Source organism: Parasteatoda tepidariorum, chromosome 6, assembly GCF_982258835.1.
Source record: "Parasteatoda tepidariorum strain Cologne lab strain chromosome 6, Ptep-v5.0, whole genome shotgun sequence".
Taxonomy (NCBI): domain Eukaryota; kingdom Metazoa; phylum Arthropoda; class Arachnida; order Araneae; family Theridiidae; genus Parasteatoda; species Parasteatoda tepidariorum.
Genome location: NC_141760.1, coordinates 5,905,185 through 5,929,990, shown reverse-complemented (window position 1 = coordinate 5,929,990; position 24,806 = coordinate 5,905,185). Strand labels below are relative to the sequence as shown.

The following is a 24,806-nucleotide window of genomic DNA, read 5'->3' as shown; positions in this document are numbered from 1 at the left end:
CAATCCAAAGGAGCCCAAATAGGCACACTTTGTGGCACTACAAAAAAATTGTCTCGCTATACAGCTATCAGCAAACATTTTGGAGAACAATTTACTAATCCCTTCACAGGAGTTACATGAATAATTACTAGTGATGCACTTCAGACTCCAGAGAATTTCAGCATCAAGCACATTCCTTTTAACCAGATAAGAAGACAATGTTACCTCGGCCACTAAAGTTTCTGTTTCACATGGGGCACACGATGTTGAAGGAGTATTTACACCAGATGAATTAGATGTTGATGTCTTTGGAAAAAGAGAACTTAAGGCATGAGACTGCTTTTTTGTTTTACCTTTCATTCATGTGTGATTTCAGAGCAGAGTCTTTCATTTTCGCGATATCGATCTCCTTCATGCATAATCGGCACTTGGCTCTGAACTTCTTTTCGGGCATCGATAAAATCCATTCTTTATAAGATTGATTATCCATCCATTGGGGATTAAAATAGCACTTCCCAGGCATAACTAGTCTAAACTACATAACACAAATACGAAGCCGTGCCTTTGTGAATACGCTTTACAATAGAGTTTTGAAATGACGCAAACGTAAGGACAAGTGCGGATGGTAAAACGACAAATTTATTGAAAACTACAAGGTACATATTGTTACGAAATTCGAGAGTATTCCAGTTTCGATAAGAAAAAAGAAGATCTAAGCATATGCGACAGAAGATGAAGTGGAGTCTCGCCCCGAACGCATTGATTGTCTGCTGTGCTCAGCGAGCTTGGCAGACACCAAGACGCTAGGCCCGGTTAGAAACGGTGGTGTTAAAAACCACGTGAGAGAGCTCGGGAACAAAACAGAAAGAACGAGAAAGATCCGCGGGTGTTTTATAAAAAGGGCCGCCGGCAGTATTGGACAAATTCAAGGACCTAAGACGTTTTTCAAGCACTTTCAAGGACCTAAATTTAGCAAAAAAAAATTCAAGGACCGTGGGAACCCTGTAAATGTTTATATTTAGTAAAAGGAATCACAAAATTAAAAAAAAAAAAAAATGAAAGAATAGCTGAAGTCTAGCTTTGATGGTGTTACAACGAGTTTCATTATTTTATGCTACTAAAAGATATACACTAGAGCAGGGATGGCGAACCAAAGGCACGCGTGCCATATATGGCACGAGACACAATATTTTGGGCACTCCACGGATCACAATTGTTATTACGCAATGAATTGCTATTGCACAAATGTTATTACACTATGAAGCATATGTTGCAATTAAATTAAAGTTCACGAAAACAAACAAAATAATAAACAATTATTAATAAAAGAATTAACAATTAATGCTAAAAAAAAACAATTAATAACCATAAAAAACAAGCTAACAATAAACAACTAGCAAAAAAAAAAACAGTCCTGCTTAAACTAACATCTTACAACCTAATATAAGTTATTTGTCATCGAATCTGCAACAACAGGAGTCACTCTGATGTTACTTTAAGTTGTTTTAAGACATGGCAAAATATATTTTTTTCAATGTAAATAAAGAGTTTTGAGTTGGTAGTGTTTAGTATTATTATTTTCCCAATAATCACGAAGTCAAAATTATTTGACGGCACGTCTATGACCTCATTAAACAATTTTTTTAGAAAAAATGGCACGTTGGTGTATAAAGGTTCGCCACCCCTGCACTAGAGTCTCGATAATTCGAGTCTCGGTTGTTCATGTTTCTCGTAATTCCGAGTCAATGAAAAAAAGTCAGGTCTTTCTACCAAATAATGACCAACTCACACACAACACATGGAACAATTACTACGATTGATTTTTAGACGATTACTACGACTGAATGTTGAGAAATTTGAATGCTGAAAAACGACATTGCATGTTTAACACTCAAACACGTAAATAGTGGGTTAAAAAAAAAAAACATTAGACAATTATTTAAAAGTACAATTAATCTGATGCAGTAATATAATAAATAATGTAAATTTAATGTAGTAAATGTACCCTGATTCCCTAATGCAAGCAAATTTTCTTTAAATATGTAATTTTCAATTAAATACTGAAATTTAAAAAATACTTTATTTCCATTCATTTAAATATTTATAAAATTTTAAGTTTTCGAAAGTTCAAGATAGGGATAGTCTTGTCAACCTCGGATTATCGAAACTCTACTGTATTTGATACAGGTATCAGTGCAAAATATTCAAACCAAACCTTTTTCAAAATATACTCAAAGTAAAGGTAAAATATGACATTTTTATTACATTTTTTTATACATTTTATCCAATAATAATTCAGATTATAAAAATCAGGAATGAGAATAGTCAGAAAGTAAAAAAGAGGAAATCCAAGAATGAATATATATATATATATATATGGAGAAGTTATGATATCCAAAAATTTGACAAAAAAAAGTGCGATTTTTAAACCACGTGATTATACATCCCGATGATTAATTTTAAAATTTTCTGAGCTTGGGATTTCTACAAGGCTTGTTTGTAATGTTTTTGTTTAGCCACAATAAATAAAAATTTACAAAATCAATTGAATGAACAAATAAATATTTTCACCACAAATCCACCGCTACTTTTTATTTATTACGTTTGCTTTTGCGCCAGCGAACCGAAAGCAGCATCGTCTGAATTACGAAAATACGAGCTATCTGGCGGGCGGGTAAAAATACGGAATGGAGAAAATAGCTAAAATAAGTAAAAATACGGAAGGGTTAGCAGCTACAACGTAGTTTGAATTTTCTGTTTATCTTTGAAAACTGGAAATAAATATAATCATTTCATTTCAACTGAATTTTCAGAAAAAGCGGAATGTTTATAAAAAAAAACTCGAAACTTTTAGAGACAAGGGGTTTTTGATTTAAAAAAAAAAAAAAGGAAATTTGAGAGACAAAAGCGTAAAAATCTCCTCCCTGAAAAATGTACAGAAGTATAGATTTAATAGACTCAATATAAGTTTATATTAAAGTAGAGAACTATGATATTACAATCAAATTTAATTTTTTAAAATATGCTTAGAAATTTAAAAGCAAAACATTGTTACATGTTTTTAACTAATACAGTCAACCTTAAAAGAACACCATCGGTTCCAGCCAAATCAATGCACTTAAGTGGGTTATTCGATTAAAAAGGGAGTGCAATATTCAATCTTAAATTCTATATTTTTGCAAAATTTTACTTTTAAATGGTATTTAATGCATAGTATAGCGTTTTGATTAAATAAAACCAGTTTTAGGATCAATAAACAATTATAATTAAATATGTCTATGTTAGTATCACAAAATATAAATGTCATTTAAAGATACATAAAAATAAATCAATGTTAGCAAAAAGTGAAATATAGGTACTAAGGCATTATTTGATCCCTTCTGAAAAAGTTTATACTTGAAGATTGCCTTTATACCCGTTTTAATTCGGCAATTTATCAAAATTAGATATTCCCTTTCAGTTTCTACGAAGACTTTCATGACTTGCGTATTCCTTTCAAATATATTCAGAATTTTTATTTTTACTTATTTATTATTTTTTAATTCTCGAAACTTGAGAGATTCCAAATTAATGCCCTATTTTACAATAGCTTGGGAGTTTTTGAAACTTATTGTTTCAAACATTAATTTCTTTTCTCCTTCGATTAATTCAAATCATTCCTTTTCGTGCACAACTTGCAACCATTATTCACTAGATTAAGCAATGATTATTCTACTTAAGAGAAAGACACATTGTACACTAGTGTGTTAAGATTTTTGAAACTTTTTCTTTTTAAAGCTCATAGCGCATCAGGAGGGGACCACAAAACAATCTGTATTTTTTTTTACGCTCTAAATGATGTGTGAGTGAAGTAAGTCAAAGAGGGGTAAAATGCCCTTCGTTTACTTCAATGTATAATAAGCAGCAAGATTTGATTAATTCTTCAACTTTACCCCTAACACCTCATTAGACCAAGCAATGAACAGGAAGTCCATATTGAAGTAATCACCTATTGTATCTTAACTGAAAAATGGAAACTCTATTTTAATTGGTGAAACCCTTCTAAAAAAAATTTTTTTTTTTCTTCATTTCAGTACCTCAATTTTATGTAATTAGGCGGGGACAAAAAACAACAAATATTCTTTTAAACGGGGAAGTTTAACATTAGCTTCATATAAAATGAGTCGGTTTCATTAAATTTCATTCGTATAAGCAGTTTATTCGATTATACAATACGCGATTAAGTGGGGATGACTGTATTGTTATACTTACAATAATTAGACAACTCCAGAACACAAAGAAAATTGTAATTCCTTCAAATGTATTACTACAAGCAAATTGCCTGGAATTAAAGATTTACCAGAAAGTATTAAACAAAAATTTCTAGACAAAAGATCTTTGACGCTGCATACATCAAAATCACACATTGTAAATGCAATTACGATACAAACATGCAAAAATTTAAAGCTAAAGAAAAAGGAAGATGGCTAATTGCCACAGAGTTAAACAAAGAGATAAAATGCAGCACAATTAGTCTTTTAATTATTATGTTAAAGCTATTAATTTATAAAAAAAGTGGAAAAGTTTGCATTATAATATCCTATGAATTATATTTTCCGAAGAATAAGACAATTGCAGATATTGCTTTTATAAAATGCCTTTAGCTAATTATTTTACAAAAATATGTTTCCTCTAAAAAACTTTTTGAATGGTTATATTTTAGCTGGTAGAAACATACAATTGTTTTTATCTTAAATCATGCAACAAAATAAATTTCAGACATTTTTTTTCTTAAACTAATAATTTAGTTTCGTCATTCAAATCTTATAATTTAGGTAATTAAATGGCAGGTTAATAAAATTAAGATAAAATAAATTTGAGAAAAGTTATATCTTAAAAGCAAATTTGCAAACCCACCTTAAATATATGTATGAGATAGATAATTTTTCGAATTAAGATGTTTATAATTATTTTCAAATCGGAAAATAAACCTTAACAAAAATAGGATAAATACTAGTATATAACTACTAGTATAAATATGAGAAAAGTTACTTTAGTATTGCAGTAAAAGTATTTTGGGTGAATTCAAGTTTCTGGTGACTTAAATGCAATTAACTAATCAATCTGGTGACTTAAGCCGATTTCCAAAAGTTTTTAACATTTCTCACTGACAATAATAAAGCATGACAGATTTTAATCACTGTAAAAAAACATCACTTTCCAGGGGGGCTTATACAGATTCATCAAAATATTTCAAAAAGGAATGAAATACAATAGATATTCATAATTTCTTTCTTTCTTTTTATAATATCTTAAAGTTGGAGCAACAATATCAGTTTTTTTAATAAGAAAATTAGCTAAATGATTGTTTATTTTTCTGGTAGTTTTTTTTGTGTAATAAAGAGGTTGAGTAATGTAAGTGCAGAAGTTTACTTCATTAAATCTATTAAACTACTTACTTTAATTTAAGGTAAAGTTTAGTTTCCTTCAAATCGTCAAAGAATTCTATACAACCCTTTTTCTTACACATGTCTACAATTTGTTTCTGAATAAAGAAAATATTGAAAAAAATTTTTTTCATTACTAAATTGAAAATGGGAGAAACAAGAAACTGAAAATATTCTTTGAAAAACTAGCAAACAGATATTAAAAAAAAAAAATACCTCTAAAACTGAGAACAAGTGAAATACAAATCCTTTTAACTGAGACAGTCTGTTTCTCTAAAAATACATAAAGAAATGCATGTATAGCAATAGTACTCCAAAAATATAAAAATAAATACTGCCATTGTTTCAGATTGAAACAATAAAAAAATTAAAATATTTCACTTCGTAAAATAATTTCATTAAAGACTGTAGTAAATATATACTTTATTCTCATATTAATACTAATTTATAGCAAAAGATACATTAATAAACTTTAATGAATTAGATTTAAATAAATAACTGCCAATTAGATTAATAGCTAAGTTCTAAGAGAATTAAAATTGCTTAACAAGAAAATCCATCCTGATTTCTAAAGCCTTTAAGGTTTAGGGCGCTAATTTCTGCCAAATGATGAACATCCCATGAGCAATAAGTAACAATTTTTAATCATTTTGATTCTTCATCAGAAAATTATCAGATCAAAGAATTTTAAAATACATCAAACACATTAGGTTATTAAAAACTGAAATATGAAGCGTTAAATTGAAAAATTTCAAAAATACTTGGTCAAGATATAGAGAATACATTTGTTTAAAAATACAATAAATAAGGATGAATTAATCATTGCAAGAGTGTATTTGCTGGCTAAATTATACAAAACAATTTTTAAAATAAAAAATGGAAAGATTTTATGCTAAAAAACTACACAATAAAAAACAGATTAAGTAAGAAAATATTTCAAATGACTTTTTTAGAATATATCTTTAACAGATATATCATTTATACAAACCTTTTCAAAAATATCTAGCAAAAATTTTGAAATCATGTTACCTGTTTTACTTGTTAAATATAATTTTTAAAGAAAAAATTTCCTTTCTTTAGCATCTTTAAGATTTTTTAGTAAAAACTGGAGAATAAAATAGATGCGTAAGTGTAATGAAATTTGGACAGATGGTGAAAGGGATAACTTACAGGGGTGATTGTGACACAAAGAGAAAAACCCTGAAAATTTTATGTGCAAAAACTCGATAACAAGTATCAATTTATATACTACTCATATTTAATATAATTATGTATTTAATATAATTAAACTATGATTTATAATTGAATTACCTACCATTAAGGAATGTCAAATTTTTACAGTAATTAATTTCAGAAAAAGACTTACAGGAATTGAGATATCGGATTTTAAAATCACCTGAATAGGAATCGCGATATTGAATTTAAAAGTGTGAAAATACAAATCGCAATATCGGATTTTTGAATCGTGTAAATAGGAATCACGATGCATGATTTTTAGATCCCGTGAGTACGAATAGCGACATTGGATTTTAAACTCAAGTAAAAACAAATCAAGATATTGATTTCAAAAACGTATAAATACTAATTGCGATATTGTATTTTTAAATCACGTGAATATGATTCACAATGAGTAACTTTTAAATCTGGTAAATTTGGAAATCGATGTTTGATATTAAAATCGAGCGAAAACGAATCACGATATTAGCGGTTTCCGGCATAGTTTGAAATATTAAAAACTATAAAAATCCAACAACCCCCCCCCCCAAAAAAAAATTCGAAATTGCGGAAGAGTCACGTGTATCAAAACGTCTCGTTTACATGATTTAACGAAGGTTTTAAAATTTAAATTTTAGGATGTAGAACTTAATTCTTACTTTAAATTTAAGATTGTGACAAAAATTTTGTCGGATTACAAGTTTTGATTTGTAGAAATCCACAAATCAATGGTCTTGAGATACGTGAAATTCCTTGAAAAAAATCACATCTCTTAGTTTCTAGACCTGGAGGGATGATATGAAATACCTGGAATTCTGGGGTACACCCGGAATACAATAACCTCTGAATTTAACTACTCGATTCTGAAATTTGTTTACAAATTTTAATTAGATCTTAAGGAACAAACATTTGAAAAATGCAATTCTTTAATTATATTTTGAAAAAAAAAAAAAAAAAAAAAAAAAAACTTGAAACTGAGTTTTTTCCCAAGAAAATCCAATAAAAAAAAGGGAAGTGAAGAAAGGCAGTCTTAAAAAAAAAAAAAAAACTTCGTTAATTTAAATAATTTTTTTTACAACAATGCAATTTTTGTAAAAAAGTGCTTCGTACAATTATAATTCTATTTCTATACATATACTGTATATATTATCTCATGAACAAAAAAAATTTTTTTTTGTTGAAAAAACCCAAAATTACGGGTAACATTATAGATATTTTCAAACATGAGTTTTTAAAAAGAAAACCCATTGGTTCCAGTCTAGCTAATCCTGCTTTAACCAAACTAAAATTCCATATGAGCAAAAATACTAAACAATCAAAGGATATATCAGAAATATAATTACATGGGAAAATAATTGCAAATCAATTTATAAGAGCTTAAAAATTGCATATTCAATAAAACATTACTTTTCTATCAAACTGAACATGGTCTTCAAAGGAGCTGAGGAGTAAAGCAGTGAAGAGACTGACTATCACAAGATTAGCAATTACAAACATGATTATGAAAAGAAATGGACACAGAGATGATTTATCCGACACCTCGATGCAAGTGAAAAGGAAATCAATCCATTCACCCGTAATGACATTGAGTACTATAAATGCTGATCCTCCAAATGTAGCAAAAGACCATCTGAAATAGGATGAAACATAAATAAGGAAATACAGACTGTCTGAAGCACAGAAAAATTCACGAATACTATTCAATTGCAAAATATGTGACACAATAATGAGAAAATTCTTAAATTATAATCAAAATGAAGTGCTATCGAGAAATTATACTTAATTAAAATTTATGTTTAAAATTACAGTCTCAAAAGCTTAAGCACTATACGAATCTCTTAGTTTACTAATTTTGGATTAATATCAACAAGACAATGTCGATACAAACTTCAGGTTCAATAAAATGTTCTGGTGCTAGATAAACCTAAATAAAGAACATTTTGGCAATTTTAACCTACCAAGAATATAGACATTATAAACAGTATAGCACTGTTGAAGATCTAAAAAAATCTATTGAGAAAGCACATGACATTCTTTTGCATTAGAAACATATCAGAAGCTAAATATTCAATGGGAAAACATAATTTCAATGCTTTTTAAGAATAATGGGAGATTAATGTCCAAGCAATATTAATTTAAGACTGCTAAATAGTCTCATGCTTTACATTTTTGTGACAGCCTACTACTATTTATTTATTGTTTTTAATTACATCATATTAAAATGTCCTTTTGTGAACATTTTATTGTTGCCTTTAATAATCAAAAGTGTTGCACCACTGTTTGGGAGGTTTAACTTAAAGTTACATTTTGTTTTGCTATGCAAAAATGATAAGACTTAGAAACTTGAAATTATGAAGGCATGTAGGAAAAAAAGGAAAAAAAAAAGTACGATGAAATAAAAAAAATGTAACATTCGATAATAAGTTCGAAAATTATTAACTGCTGAACTTGCAATGAATAATACCATATGGGTCGCAATGCAGGCCACAAGAATATAACTAGAGAGTTGGAATTTGATGTGTTGAAAGGGCCATTTTTGTTTATGAACTGCTTTTTTCATTTTAAATAATGATTGTACAAAGGTTCATATCATGGTTGTACAAAGATTTGTCTCTAGCAAGATCTTCCTATTACAAGATCTCACGTCACTTGATGACAAAAAATTATTAAATAAAATAAAAAGAAATTAGACTTTGCCAGATACAAATCTCAGAATTTATTTAAATTTTTTTATATATATAAGAGACTCAAGATAATAAAAATCGTTCCCAATTTGCCCTGTTATAAAATATATGGTTATTTTGTAAATTGTTAGCAAGAAAGGTTACTTCTATTACTATTTATTGCATCACACACTTAGTATTTTCATCGACAGCTTTCATTTAAAGACTACTTTGTACTGGGCTGGTCGAAGAAAAATGGCCGATGCGACAGACTCCTCGACGTAGGAAAGAAAATATTTTGTATTCTTTAATTTAAAGATTTCTTTTCAAGTAGAGCTGATTAATTTTAAAATCTAACTAATCATTAATATTTTTTCGATAAATATATTAACAAAATATTCTTACAGAAAATTGGAACTATTTTATATTTAATAAAAATATTCTTACAGAAAATTACAACTATTTTATATTTAATAAACAAAATTATCTTTTTTTTTTAAATTTTGTGCTTTATGAAAAAGAAATGAAGATGATTGAGAGACAAACACTTGGGTTGTTGAATGGAGTGGGTAGAGCCTAGTTATGTTTACAGAAGTAATTCAAAATTCGCTGTTGCTTCATACCATTCCAGATATGTTAGTGACTCATAGCATAGTGGATTAATTAAAGGGCATAAGTTTGTTCATTTGCGAGAGTTCAGAATTAAACTTTAAATGAAATATTGTTTATTATGAAAGAGATTTTTGAATTTAAATTCATAACATTAAAATTTGCAAGTGAAATATCCAGTTTAAAATAATATTTTTTTAAAGATATCATGTGATGAGAACTTTGTACCTGGGAGGATCTGGAGATTCTTCATAATAGGATCCTAAAACTTGATTGGTTATAACTCCAAAAATGAAAATAACCAATGAGAGCAATATTACAAGGCGCAATATTTTAAAAAATGAAGCAATGGTGATATCAATGATCTGTTTGAAAGCATGCCAAGACTTCTGGAATCGTAAGAGGCTAAACTAAAAAATATTTAAGATTAAAAACTTGATCTTATAAAAATTACGGGGATTCGAATAATATAATTAACAGAACTTTTTACCAACAAAATTATAATAATAAAAAAAAATAGGATAAACATTATGGCTAAAGGTAAATATCATAGCTTTTACAAAACTGGAGAATCACTTGGAGACATTTTTTCTCAAACTCAAACAATTTTTCTTTAAAAAAAATTGAATTAAAAATAGAAAAACTGAAACTTTATACACAAGTTTATTGATTGACTCTTGCAGTATTCAATTTTAATGCCATATCAGTTCTTTTGAATTTTATTTTTAAAAAGTCTTCTTTTAGTCACACATATTATATCCAAGCGATAGTTAGATTCGATCTAGAGAATAATTCGACATGTTAAAATGAATTCTTGCAATTTTAAAAGTGATTCTTTGTTTTAAGTAATTGCTGCAAATTTCAAAATTTATAGCAAAACAGCATGCAAGTTCTTAACTGAAAGAGTGAAACTGATAGACTGAAATAGATTTAAAAAATGAGAGTTAAAGCTTTTGTGCACTTTTAAGAGAAGTTCAATGATCTGAAAATAGCCATTTTATTTATTCTTTGTATAAATGAAAACATTTATATGAAAATAAGAAAGTTTGGGCCCTTTTTGTCATATTCTGAAGTTTGATTTTGTAACAAAAGCTCTCTGTCTTTATTCTGCATATACTTCAAACTGTAGAGTTTTTAAAATTTATCTTAAAAGTAATTTTATGCAATATCTGAAGAAAATGTTGTAAGTTGTCTACGTTTTTATTTATTTATAAATTATAGTAAAAAAATTTAACTGCAAGAATCTTTATTTTTCTTTCAATGTTACATAAATTGATATTTTCTGTTTTGTTAATTTTTTTCACATAAAGGAAATAAGTTTTTAGGCATTCTTTTCTTCATAATAAATTCCAAGTTAGTTTCATGACATCAAATAATAATATATAAATTATTCAGAATTCAACTTTTCTAGCAGTAAAGCAGTTATCTCTAGTTATTATAGGGGATTTTACATAATATGGAAATTTGTGACATTCTATAGAATTTTTACTTAATAGTAAAGTCATAATGAAGAAGTATTTACAGATATTTATTTATGAATGAGAATACTATAAGATTAAACATAGTTCTCTCCTCCTAAAGATTTTAATATTTCATTTAATTTATTATTTTAATATTTGCTCACCAATCTAAATGTTCTAACAATTCTGTACTGATACAAGCTTGCAATAGAAACACTCAATATTGTGATTATTAGAACAAAAAAATCTAATATATTGAACCACTTTGAGAAGTAACGAATATCAAATGCAATAAACAAAATGACAAATTCCAAGGAAAAAATGCAAACAAACACCTGAAAAATAAAAATAGTTTTAAACAAAATGATTATTGACAAATAATTAAAATAAATGTAAAAACAGGCGTTGAATAGGTTTTTTAAAATCAAAATAAATTGTTTAATACCATGTTTCCAATTTCTAAAACTTCAAAAAATGTCTGTGACATACTGGAATGTTCTGCTGCAAGAAATGCAGCATTTACAAGTATAATAAACAGAATAAATTTTTCAAAAATGGCACTTTTAGCAATAGTTTTAAACAAACTCTGAAGATTTTTCCAGCAGCCTGAAAATGAGTGAATTTGAGCATTACAGTCGTAAATATTATTTAAAAAAAAATTCTACATCTTAATGCAATAAAGTGCAAATGGTTAAAGATTAGTTTTTATGTGAGATAAGAAATTAGGTTTCATATAAAACAAGAAATTATAAATGGTTAGTATTGGAAGAATAACAGAAGTAATTCTCTATCTAAACCTGGCATGGAAGAAGAAGGTGTTCAATATTTATGATGCCCACTTTACAGATTTGACAAATATTTGATGGGAGTATATTTATTTTATTCAGATGTTCTGCAAAGCAGAACATGGCTTGTCTAAATTTTCCACAGCTATTCTATTGGAGCTATGGCAACACAATTTCCAGCAGAACTCTCTACCTATGGCAACACTTTGCATACTTTCATCATAAGCGTGCAGAGAGTGATAGGAGAAGGAAGAATGATAGTTTCTGTGTTGATTTTCGAATAGATTAAAAACTATTAAGTTAGGAAACTATATTGACTGAAAACTACATTAAATAAAGTAACGTTGTGGAAATTTTAAAATAGTATTTTTGATAAGTAAAAATGAAAAATATAAAGAAAGGGGAAAATATTTTAGTACAACTGCTCCAATACAACTGAGAAGACGTGGAGAGGAAACAGGGAGGGTCAAACATGGAACCAGTTTTCTCCCCAGATGGCGTAATCGAGCATTGCGATCGCGAAAGGAGGTAATGTCACTCATATTTGTGATATTTCTTAAATTAAACGCGTCTTATTGGTGGTTTGTAAATGAATTACAACTTTGGCTAGAGCAAACCATTGTGGTGTTTTGCGCAATGTCTTAAGCGGAAATGGAATGCTACACACTTTACAAGTAACAAAACCATTCTATAAATTTTTATGGATGTTTAGGAGGAATAAGGGGATGAAGATAATTATTTCCTTTAATGGTAAACTGAAATAAATCAAGATAACGGAGATATAACGATTTTCATTTTCTGTAAAATAAATATTACAGAAAAAGCACATTATCAGTTTTAACTAAATAGTCTTCCACAAAGACATGCTTGTTTTGAAACTTAACAGTAAAACTTAAATTACATTTGGTTATTTCACATTATTTTCATTTAGAAGTAAGTCAATTAAAAACTTCCAAAAAAAGTAAAATGTTGAATTTATCCTAACAAATGCTAGTTTTAAATTTTCAAAGATAATAATAAAAAACTTGAACAAATAACTTATTTATCAAATATAAAATTACTTACGTGTAGCTGTCTGGTATTTCCCATTATTTCCACTGACCTATGCAAAAGAAGTTAGTAAGCAACGAATTAAAATCAATTTAATACTTTGGATGCAACAACCGACTCCAAAAATGATACAGTTAATGAGTTACAACTGTTAATTGTAGGAAAAGTTAAAAAAAAGTCAGTAAGTATTCAGTTCTAACCCTTCATCAGTAAAGCTTTTTGAGTAATTTTGTTCAAGAATTTTTCTGTTAAATACTATATTTTGTTTAAATAAAACAAAAGAAAACAACCTCAGCAATTTTTCTAGTTGATCCAGAACAGGGGTTTCCAACTTACATGAGGCTGGGGGCCACAATTAAAAACACAAATCAAATGGCGGGTCGAAACTTTATCAAAATTTTATGTAGGACTCTTATGTTTTAAGGAACATTAAATATGACTGTCAGATATTTACCAAGTTGCACAAAACAAAAGTATTGCATTACAAATTAAAATAAGAAGTAGATTTCTAAAAATTATTTAATTGTTATTAATAATATTTTTAAAAATATTAAATAAATAATAAAAATTTGGGTTACAATAACTTTAATGTGCACCTATGTATTAAACAATTAATGTGCAACTGCTAAGATATAAAACTTTAAAAAGGTTAGTATTAAAACTTACATAGTAGCACACAAAATATTCAATGAGAAAATTGAGGTTTGTCTGTTGCAACCACCAGAGAATAGATATTTACATTTTAAATTTAAAATTTACAAATGAGAGTGTAAATATTCTCTTCCAAAATGAGTGGTTTTAAAATGTTAAATCGGAGAATTTCTTTGAAAAATTTTTTGATACGCATATGCTAAATTATATTCACAAAATACAAAAAAAAAAAAGAAAAAAAAAAAAAAAAAAAAAAGAAGAAGAAATAAAAAAGAGCAACATACACGATTATTTTTGTATTTGAATAAATATTTTCCTGGATGCAAAATCTGAGAAGTAAATTTCTTTGCACCGTTGGTATGTTAAATTTCACAGAAATGAAGAAATTAGGTTTTTATTAACGAGAAGAGTATTTTAAACCCTTATAGATTTTTTTACGAAAATTGCCCGCAAAAAAAAGACAACTAATATATTTTAGCTCGTGGGCCACAAAAAAAAGGCTTAGCGGGCCGGATGTGGCCCCCGGGCCGCCAGTTGGAAACCCCTGATCTAGAAGCAGTTAAACATATAAAATTATCAATAATAATATGAATCCTTAACAAATCTAGACTGCAAAAGATACAGAACATATTTTTACATAATAAATACAAATTGTAATTATGAATTACAAGTTTCAATAGCAGTTTCTTAAAAGTAAATAGTATGAAAATTATTATCAATGTTAATTAATAATGCATTTACAAAATCTAGTACAAAAAATATGCTTAAAACTAAGTGTAGCTGAGTATTCTTTAATTATATTAAACAAAAAGACTTCAGATCTTTAAATTTTGCATAATGACTGTGTATGGCAAATATTTTAAGTATAATTAAAAGTTCTTTCAAAAAATCATTAAAAACTTGCAAACAAAGCAAAAGGTAGAGTAATTATATTGTTGAGTAAAACTAACATTTATTTGTACAAATTTAAAGGGTTACGGCAGGAAAAAGAATCTATATTATATAAAACGGTAACACGTATGTATCAATAAAACCGATATTTCTTTTCTCGCGTTGGCAACAGTTTTCATTTTTAATTGATAGGATTCGGCACGCAAGAGCACGCCGTGAGCATCATATGGCTAATCTATATTATATAAAACGCTAATACGTTTTAATTGATAGGCTTCGGCACGCAAGAGCACGTAGTGAGTATCATATGTCTAATCGGGTGAATTCGCACCGAATTATCAAAAACATTCTCACAAAATTATCCTCATCGAAGCCGATGCTTTACATCTGGCGTTCAGTGCTATTTCATGTTGTTTTACAACACATGGTCCCTCTGGTGGGAAAGACTTTAAAACAAAACTTACAAAAGTTACTTTTCTCAACAACTGAAATTTAGAATAGTGTGATTAAGAAAAATATGCGAACTGTTTTCAATTTCAAATTAATATTGAAATGCACAGGTTTAGAATTTTCTACAGTGAAAAGTTTTCGGAACTTCAGTGTTCAAAAAAGTATACAAAAGCTAGACGTTACGAACGTATCCAATGAGCGAGCATCGGATTGCGAAGCAATCAGAAATGAACTGCGAAAGCAGTTCAGGGGGCTGGTGAGCGCCAGCGAGCAGGGGGCGAAGCCTCCTAGTGTTTTTATAATATTTTTAATGTAATCAAGAATTTAATTAATTTTAAATAGTTACAATTGTCCTTCATTTAATTTAAAGATAGACAGTTCTAAATAAAATAATATTTTAATCTTGATACTGATTACTATAAATCAGGCTTACTTCAGTAATTGAACATTAATACATATTCTACTCAAGCAAGCTATAAATTTAGTAAAAGAACTATTTTCATAATTTTTTTTTTTTAAATTTTTCCAAATTTCATATTTTTTATAATATATAAAAACCATGAGGCAACTTTTTTAAAATAGGAAGGAACTGGCTAAATTCAGCAGTCAACTAGAAAATCTAGTAAGTTGGAAAATATGCATTCAGATGGTTATACAGAACATTTGCATTTTCTTAATATGTATGGAAGACTGAATAGCTTGGAATTTAGTTTTTAGAGTTAGAGGAAAGAAAATAAAAGTTGGCATACTCCAATATCACTTTCTTTTGCTTGCATTTGTTTAATAACAGCCTGTTTCATGGTTATAATATTTTTCATCCGCTTCCACTTTTCTTGGACAGCTTTCCTGTGATCAATTAGATAACATCTCTCTTGCAGAACCTCATCTAAAGTCTCACGTGTCGTTTCAAGAGGGTAGATTGCCAACCGTTCAATGTCAAAAGGAAAAGAGTCATAATAGGAATAGGAAGACAGTCTCTCCTTTTCCTAAAACAAAATCAGGTCTAATAAATAATCTAACAAGATGATATTGACCCACAGAAAAGACGTCAGTTTAATTTTTTTAATGACAAAGACATATTTTTTCAATAAAGTTCTTATTTAAGTTTTTTGGTAAAGGTGGATCAGATCTTATTTTAAAAATACTAAAATAAAAATAAATTTTTGTAATAAAAAGAAAATTAAGACATAAAAAACTATCTAATGCTGGGACAAACATTACTACCTGTCTCAAAGATCTGCACCCTTCTAAGAATAATAATACAGTAGAGTCTCTATAATTCGAGGAGGACGAGATCGAGCCGACCTCGAACTTTGGAAAACACGAGTTATCGAAAACATAAAATTTAATAAATATTTAAATAAATAGAAACAAAGCAATTTTTAAATTTTAGTAGCTAATTGAAAAATATATATTTAAAGAAAATTTACTTACATTAGAGGATCAGGGTACATTTACTGCTTTATACCATATTACATTATTCATTATACTACTGCTTAAGGTTAATTGTACTTAAAAATAATTGTCTAATGTTTCTTGTTTAAACACACTGTTCTTTTTTTGGTGCAGCATTATTGCGCTATTGACGAAGTAACATCTTGTCTGCTGGAATTGTCTCAGGCTGTTGCTCTATGTATTGCATATTGCAGACTCTAGAGCAGCAAGACCCTCTCTGACTCATTTTGTTGTGTGGAATCAAGCCGTCTGTTCTACTCTCTTCTTTATTTTACTGTCCTTTTGCATTGCCAGAGCCTCCATCATTTATGCAATGGCAGTGTCTAAATTCTAATTGTTCATCACTAGACAGCGGATTATATGCACTAAAAAACGGACAAAATATGCATGCAAATATGCACTAAAAAACTTGAATATATGCTATTAAAACTAGAAATATGCATTTAAAATAGAAATTAAAAGTTCAACTTATTTAAATACTACTACTTATTTTTTCCAACAAACACAGCTAAATCATTTTTTTGTTAAAAGGAAGAAAATCAAAATATTTCTTACTTGAATCTACACATTTCTGAAGAAAAAGCCTAAAACTGAAGTATGATAAATGAGAGAAGAAAAATCATCGCATTTTCCGGAAAGATTTTATTAAACTGTATAATTTTTGTTGCAATACACAACTAAGTGTTTTTCCAAATTTTCAAGGGTGAATTGATGTCGTCGGCATTTTTTTTAACTGTTTTATCCCCATAAATGCTTAATTTTTAAACAATATGTTGGGAATATTAATTTGATAAAATAACATACTTTATTTTCCATTGCAGATTCAAAGGCCGTAACAACAACTATCAGCATTAAATTTTTAAGATAGTATGTGCCTATTAGAACCACAGGCACAAAGAAAAACCCACAAAGTGGACCTACTGCATGCAATATCTGTAATAAACATATATTTAAAAACAAGGGAAACAAGAAATGGATGGTTTTATTTATTTTGGATGTTGCAAAAATGGCCAACAGATTTTAAAAAGCAATTAAAGCTGAGAAGTATAGAAATGTGAGATTTACTGTATTCTGCTTAGGAAAGCAAAAATCTTATTCTTACAAGTTTCAAAGTTTGCTAACAGATGGCACTACAAGCTCAGAAAAATTAAAAAACAATGTTAAACCTTTGCAAAAATAATGTGGTGCATTCTGAGGAAAAATTAACAAACTCCCACGATTTAAGGTGAATAGAAAATATTGTTTTACCAGTCAGTAGTATTGTCAAACAATTGACAAATTTTGAAACTTGATGAGAATAGACAGCTTCTAAGTCAAATGCTGCAAACCATAACTTTTATTTTCTTTTGTATTGATTTTTAAAATTAGCCTTTTTCAAGACAACCATTATTAAAAACAAAGATCTACAAAAAAAGATGTTTTATGAAGATTAAATGCTGTTAAAGGAACTTTTAAAATATAGTAGTATATAAAAACATGCAAATTTTTTTTAGAATAAATATTTCAAATTTTGTAGTGGCAGAAACAAAAGCCTTAAGATAATAATTTGATATGCTTTTAATTAGTAAAAAATATTTATTCTTAACTATTCTTCATATCTAAGTGTTTTGATTAATATTTAGTTACAATAACAGTCTAAAACTTTAAGTTTTAGATTTACAAATTTAATTTAAATGCAAATTATAAGATTTTCATAATTCTGCAATTCTTGCATTTGCAACTTTGCAATAATTTTGCAATTTATAATGCAACTTTGATATTTGTGTAATATTAAAACACAGGAACTAATAAACAGTAGAATTATGTTTAATCCTGTTCCTACTTAATATGGAAATAAACATTTTTGCTATGCAAGAAAGTAATTGGTTAAATGGCAAAAATGTTTAGACAGTTTTCAGGAAGGTTGAAATCAAAAAGAGTTCCTTCTAATTCTACATTTCCTTACTTAATTTCAATTATCCCTCCCGCCCCCCCCAAAAAAAATTCCACTTTAAGATAATAAACATATAAATTTTTTTACATTAAATAATTTTAAATAGCCTTATTTTGATATTACATTTAACTCATTTTATCAATTCTAAGAAAACGACATTTATTGGGTTACCATTCATTTTTATCACACTTTTTAGAACACAGAAAAATAAAATGAAAATATTATTGTAGTTTTTCATAAACAGAGTAAAAAAACATTAACTCATTTACTCACATCATCTAAGAGTAATTCCCAAGTGTCTGTAGATATCAGTCTTAAGCTGTTCAACAAGGATATACTGAAAGTGTCAAAGTTTGAAATATTTTCAAAGGGTGTGGACCCAATGTCAGGAAGGCAGGTGTAATTGTCATAGCATTTTCTGAAAAACATGAAACTATAAATGTTTATTTTAAGAATAAAAATGAAAGAATTTGATTTTAAATAAGTTAATATAGACATAAAGTAAGTCAGCTCTTTTGCATTCAAATGATTTGGCACTACTGATATATTTTGCACTACTGAAGTACAAAAAAAAAAAAAAAAGAATTCTTTGAAAACTCATATAAATACAAAATAGGAAATGCAAAAAATTTCACAGTTGTCTATAATACTTTTTTTAAATACATGTTACTATCTTTCTAACAAATTTATAGTGAAAATGATAGAAAACACAAATTCAGAAATAAGAGTTCTTTTTTTCAAGAAACAAAACCAAACAAGAAAAAGAAAAATTTATTTATTATTTTTTTTTGTACATGATCACATAGGAATTTTCTTTATTATATTAAATTAATATGTAAAAACAGAGTATAAATATAACATATATAAAAAGAATAACTGAGTAAAGAATTATATAAACATTATAATAAAAACGAAACTATCAATGTATGCTCTAGAAAAATAGGTTATTTTGTCCCTCTCACTAAATTTCAAGAGCAACTCTTCAACCTTATCCAAAAGCAATATAACTCTACGAAACTTCCCCCTCCCTTCTTATAAAATCAAAACGTTGGTTGATTAACAGCTACCACTTATTCTTTGAAATGTTCAGTGTTAAGAAAAAAAAATCCATTAACATTTACAGAGATGCTAACTTGCTATGGACAGCAGACAAATTTGATTTTGCAGTTTCTTACTCTCTACTACTTCTTAATATTTTAAAGGCTTATGTGATACATCACTTTGTTACAGTTAAACCACGTTAAGTCTCTTAAAAAGTTAGCAAAATTAACCGAAAATCTGCAAATTTTAGTTTGTAGTTCGCTATTATTTTAAAAAATATTTCGCTGAATTTGGAGTAGTGATCAGATTTTTATATACTATGAATTAATCTTAATAGTTCAAGAGGGTTACCTCAAGTTTGTTCCGTCTTTTTCTCCTTTTGAAGGATTGGCTAATGTCACAGTGAGTTCATTTGTATTTGCCTTAAAAGGATAAGGAGTGATAGGACTTGTGATAGTTAGTTCTTCAAAGAAGAAATCCTTTATACTGTAACCATGTTTTATAGTAATTGAGTACTTAAACGTTATCTGAAGGCATTACTATTCAGAAAGTTGGCAATGTGTCAGGACTAGATTAGAAACTTATAGAATATAAATAGAAATAAAAAATAAATGCAGTTACTAACAAGAACATTTTGTGTCCTGATTTTTTCTTATTGTGCCTAAAGGGACAGTTTAGTATGGGCTTGTCAGTCCAGATTTTATTTTCACAATAGCATACTAAAAGCGAGGGAGTAGGAGCAGTTATTTCTAATTTCAAAACAGAGGGAGAATAAGAATCAAAACTTACAAGACTGCGTACATAAGTAATTTAATTTCAATTTCTATAACTATGCAGTTTACGTACATAAATTTAATTTTATCTCTACCATAGCTGCTTTGCCAATTCAATTACGGCATGTTTTTAAAAGAATAAGTAAATTTCTGGACTCTGCCTAAAGTTCCTCACATACAATTTTGTAAGTTTCGTATACGATAAACAAATTTACCTTTATTTTATTTATATGTGTTGATAGATTTGCCATAAAATTTATTTACACCTTGTTTCAGTAAAAAAAAAAAAAAAATTCAAGTACTAAATAAGAATGCACAATCCTTAATAAAAAAAAGAAAAAGGAGCACAGTCAGAGTGCTTAGACTTCAAAATAAAATTACTAATTAGATTACAAGTTTTTTCTTTTTGGATAGCTTTTTTTCTCAGCTTTGACAAGTTATGGCTGTAAGGAGTCCAGTATTTAGTTTTGAGAAAAAAATAGATGGTACACAAAGATTTTCAAAACTGAAATAGCAATTTAGAACTTTAAAGAAACTGAACATACATTTGTGTAACTACAATAAAACATTTAATTTCTGTTCATTTATCTTAAAACAGAAAATACAGAAATTTCATAACTACTTAATTTTTTCAGTGTATTTGTATCACCAACGATTTGCTAAGTTAATGAGTAATCAAGTTACCTTGCTCCAGTAACATTTCCACAGATTAAAGGATTCCAGTTTTGATCCATTAACCAATTAGATGAATTTTGAATAAAATGAAAGTATGATATGTTCAAACTAGTAAAATTACTAGGCAGATTTCTCACACATTTATTGTACAATACACCTTTAAATATCTATAGAAAAATTACAAAAACATTAAATATTATTTCAAATAAAGTGGAAAAATAAAATTACATTAAAGAAAGAAAAATTTAAACAAAGAATTTAAAATTAAGAAAAAACTTTAATGATTTATTATTTTTAATATTTAAGCATCCTTAAAAATTAATTTATTTTACACATTAAACACATTATTACGTTTTATATAATTATATTTATCTCTACAATATACCTTTTAATAATTCAAAAAAAAAATTCGTTCAAAATTGATATTTGCATAGCAACTTAAAAAAAATATATTGCAGATTAAAAAACTAAAAAAAAGCTTACTGCTAAAAAAATAAAGATAATAAATCTATGCATTTTTAAAAATATCATGATCTTTAAAACTAACACTATTAAATAATACTTGTTAATTTTATTAATACTTACAGCTGGGACAGCGCATATCTAAATATCAGTGAGCAAAAAGTAACGTAAAAGGTTAATAATATTTATTTTAGACATTTAAATTTAACAAGATAATGGTAAAGTAATTTATTTTATTAAATATCACCTGAACATAATAGACTCAAATTAGAGGATGACATTTGTAGAAAAAGATATATCTTTCTTTAAAATGATATTTTAGAACTATTCAATGGGAGAAAAATTAATATCTTACATGTTTTGCAGTTATTGAAACTACTGTCAGAAATATAAATATGATTGTTGTTACACTCATCATTTGAGTCACTGATAGAACTAATCCTCTAACTAAGATTCGAACACCTAATTAAAAAAAATGTAAAAAGACAAAATTATTATAAATCAATGAATTATTTGCCACCGACATTAAGATAATTTTATGACTATGAGTAGCTGAGCTCGAGTAATAGCTATAAATCAAATGATAATAAATATAGTTAATATTTATTTTGATGGGCTGGACTTTTAAAAACACGTTTTGCTTAACCTAATAATCTGAAGTCACAGGGAAGGGGAAAAAAAAAAGAAAAAAAAAGGGAAATGTTTCAGTTTGCTTAATTGCGTCAGAATACATCTATAGTTCTGTACATGATTTTATTGTGTTCATCATTTACCTTTTTTCCACCTTGAAAGAAAAACGGATATTCAGTTAGTTTATAATATTTTTAAATATTCACAATTTGCTCTGAAATTTTATTTCTTAATTTGCTGATAAGATACTACATTTAAACAAGAAAATAATTAAGGAAAAGATGGAAATCGCTTTAATAGTTTTGATTTAATTCTAATATTGATATCCAATAATTGGTGCTTACCACCAGGTGAGCTTTAACTAAAATTTACTAAGGATAAAATTTTTTTAATAAATTAAAACTTAACTTTTCTTAAATTTACAAAGGATAAAAAAACTATGATTTTGTAAAAAAATTACTGTTATTAACTACTATATTACTATTTTGTGAATAAAGCATTATTTCCTATATATTTTTTTTAACACTAAATCAAATTATTCCAAATCAAGTTAATAGAACTTACAGTTAAGAAGTTATAAAGGTTTTAATTATTAGGAAAAAGTAACTACTCAAATAAGACTCAACAAGACAACATGGAGTACCATTTTAAATAGGGGCACAGGTGGAAACTATTTATTTCATAAAAATAAAAATATAGGCTGTGTGAAATGAATTTTTTAAACCTCCAATTTAGGTCACAAAGTGCATGGCACTATTTTAAAGAGTGACCCGAACAGAAATAATTAATTTCGTAAATATATAGATTCCATGATACAGATTCACGAAAGAAATCTTTTAAGTGCTTTTTATGTCATTAAGTTTTAGTAACTTTTACATAAAAAATCAGAGCTATTTACCACTGCCCTTCTAAGAAAAAGTTATAACTCAAAAGCAAAATTTTAAAAAGAAAAGTATTAATTGACAAACATATAAAACAAACATGATACAAATGAAAATTCATAGAAAATATAAATTTTCACAGATAGAAATGACCAAAATGCCCATATAATACCTGGTATTTTTGCTACTATTGGAAATAGTCGAATACCACGAAAGGTCTGCAGTCCAGGTATGCGATCCTTCCTTTCAACATCAAAATTGTACAAGCTATAAGGTACAAGAATTTTTTTTTTTACGTGTTATAAATATTCATATTTAGCATTCTCCGTTAGAATTTTATGAATAACAACACTAATTCCCATAATTAAACCATTATTTAACAATCAAAACAAACAAATTTCCTTTCGCCCCCCCCCCAAAAATAAGGTTTGTGACCTATTAAAAAATAGTATTAGTAAAAGCAACCTCTTTTATATTACTTCTTGCTATTTTTTCCATAACTAAAGATTTATTCTGCCTCAAAAAGCACACTAAAAGGGTTGTTGAAAAGACAAAAGCAGTAAAAGAAAAACAATAATTTGATATGATAATGATACCAATTTGTGAAGAATAAACTATGAATATTAATAGTGTTTGAAAAGAACACCAGCAGACAATCATTGTTTCACTACAAATTATAAATGATTTCATTAAAAATGCAATTTAGTTTCTTGTTTTATATTATTTTTTCTTTTATTTAATCAGATTTGATTTAATTTCGAAATTTGACTCATTTTTTAATGTTATTTTAATCTGATTATTTGCTTAGCAAATTCTTTACATCAAATCAAATAAAAAAAAAAAGAAGTAGAAAAACATGTCACTATTTATGTAAGAGAAAGCTCAAATAATTGTCTGCTCACTTTTATTTATTTTTCATACTAAACATTATTTAGTAATCAATTATCAGTTGTTTAGTTATCAATATCAATTATTTTCTTAGCTTCTTAATTCTCATTACAGATTAGCATTGTTTACATTAAATTTGGTTTATGTTATTAGTTTCTTTAAATTAGTTTTTAAATACTACAAGTAAATACTAGCAGTATTTTTGACACTCACTATTGTAATGACCTTATGTAATAACGTATGCATCTCTTCAGATGATCAGACTTGTTGTATTGACAGTATTACTATTTATTTAGAGATTAGATATTTTTCTTGATGTTACAAATGTTTTACAAACCTTAAAATAGTTATCATAAAATCAAAGCACATCCAAGGATTCCTTAAATAGGAATAAGAACCACCAACAAACCCTCTGCTTATTGACTGATGGATTGCCTCAGTGACATAAAATAGCAGTGTAAGTCGCCTATTGAGAAAAAAAAATTCTAACATTACAAGTTTGCTTAATACAAAAAATTCAGGCAGGCAAATACATCTCATTTCAATATAAAATTAAAAGATAAATGGTACACAGGAAAACTGAATGATTAAAAAAAAATTTTCATCTGTAATCTTTGGTGATATACTAATTTTATTTACATAATATGTAACTGATATTTATTATTTACTACAACCACCCTTAAAGAGGAGTATACATAAGGTCTATTCACACTATATTTGAGACAAATCTGCATTTTTTGTAAACTGGTAATTCACAATTAAAATTTAAATACATTTATAATGTCAAAGTAAGTCCGGCTGAAGACTTTCTTGAACCAGTCCCTAGTTAGTGATCTAACTAAAATAAATAAATAACAAAATAATTATAATAAAATAAAATTAAAAAAAA

The 24,806-nt window shown here is 27.5% G+C and overlaps 1 protein-coding gene across 13 annotated transcripts in view; it reads right to left on the bottom strand.

The window, feature by feature from the left end:
• The window catches only part of LOC107454565 (sodium channel protein 1 brain), a 53,286-nt gene that overhangs the window by 24,009 nt on the left and 4,471 nt on the right, over nt 1-24,806 (bottom strand). For 4 of the 13 annotated variants that reach the window (XM_016071798.4, XM_016071796.4, XM_016071801.4 and 1 more), the window contains 15 exons: nt 24,255-24,383; nt 23,202-23,296; nt 21,874-21,980; nt 21,066-21,223; nt 18,841-18,985; nt 17,439-17,567; nt 15,929-16,165; nt 13,203-13,239; nt 11,798-11,958; nt 11,517-11,687; nt 10,121-10,302; nt 8,028-8,250; nt 5,622-5,678; nt 5,418-5,503; nt 4,231-4,300 (listed from right to left, as the gene is read on the bottom strand). In XM_016071798.4, the coding sequence (XP_015927284.2) occupies nt 4,231-4,300; nt 5,418-5,503; nt 5,622-5,678; nt 8,028-8,250; nt 10,121-10,302; nt 11,517-11,687; nt 11,798-11,958; nt 13,203-13,239; nt 15,929-16,165; nt 17,439-17,567; nt 18,841-18,985; nt 21,066-21,223; nt 21,874-21,980; nt 23,202-23,296; nt 24,255-24,383 (1,987 nt within the window). Of the gene's footprint in view, nt 1-4,230; nt 4,301-5,417; nt 5,504-5,621; nt 5,679-8,027; nt 8,251-10,120; nt 10,303-11,516; nt 11,688-11,797; nt 11,959-13,202; nt 13,240-15,928; nt 16,166-17,438; nt 17,568-18,840; nt 19,001-21,065; nt 21,224-21,873; nt 21,981-23,201; nt 23,297-24,254; nt 24,384-24,806 lie in introns of those variants that run through there. The other 9 variants (XM_043044678.3, XM_016071797.4, XM_043044682.3 and 6 more) reach the window with 9 other exon arrangements.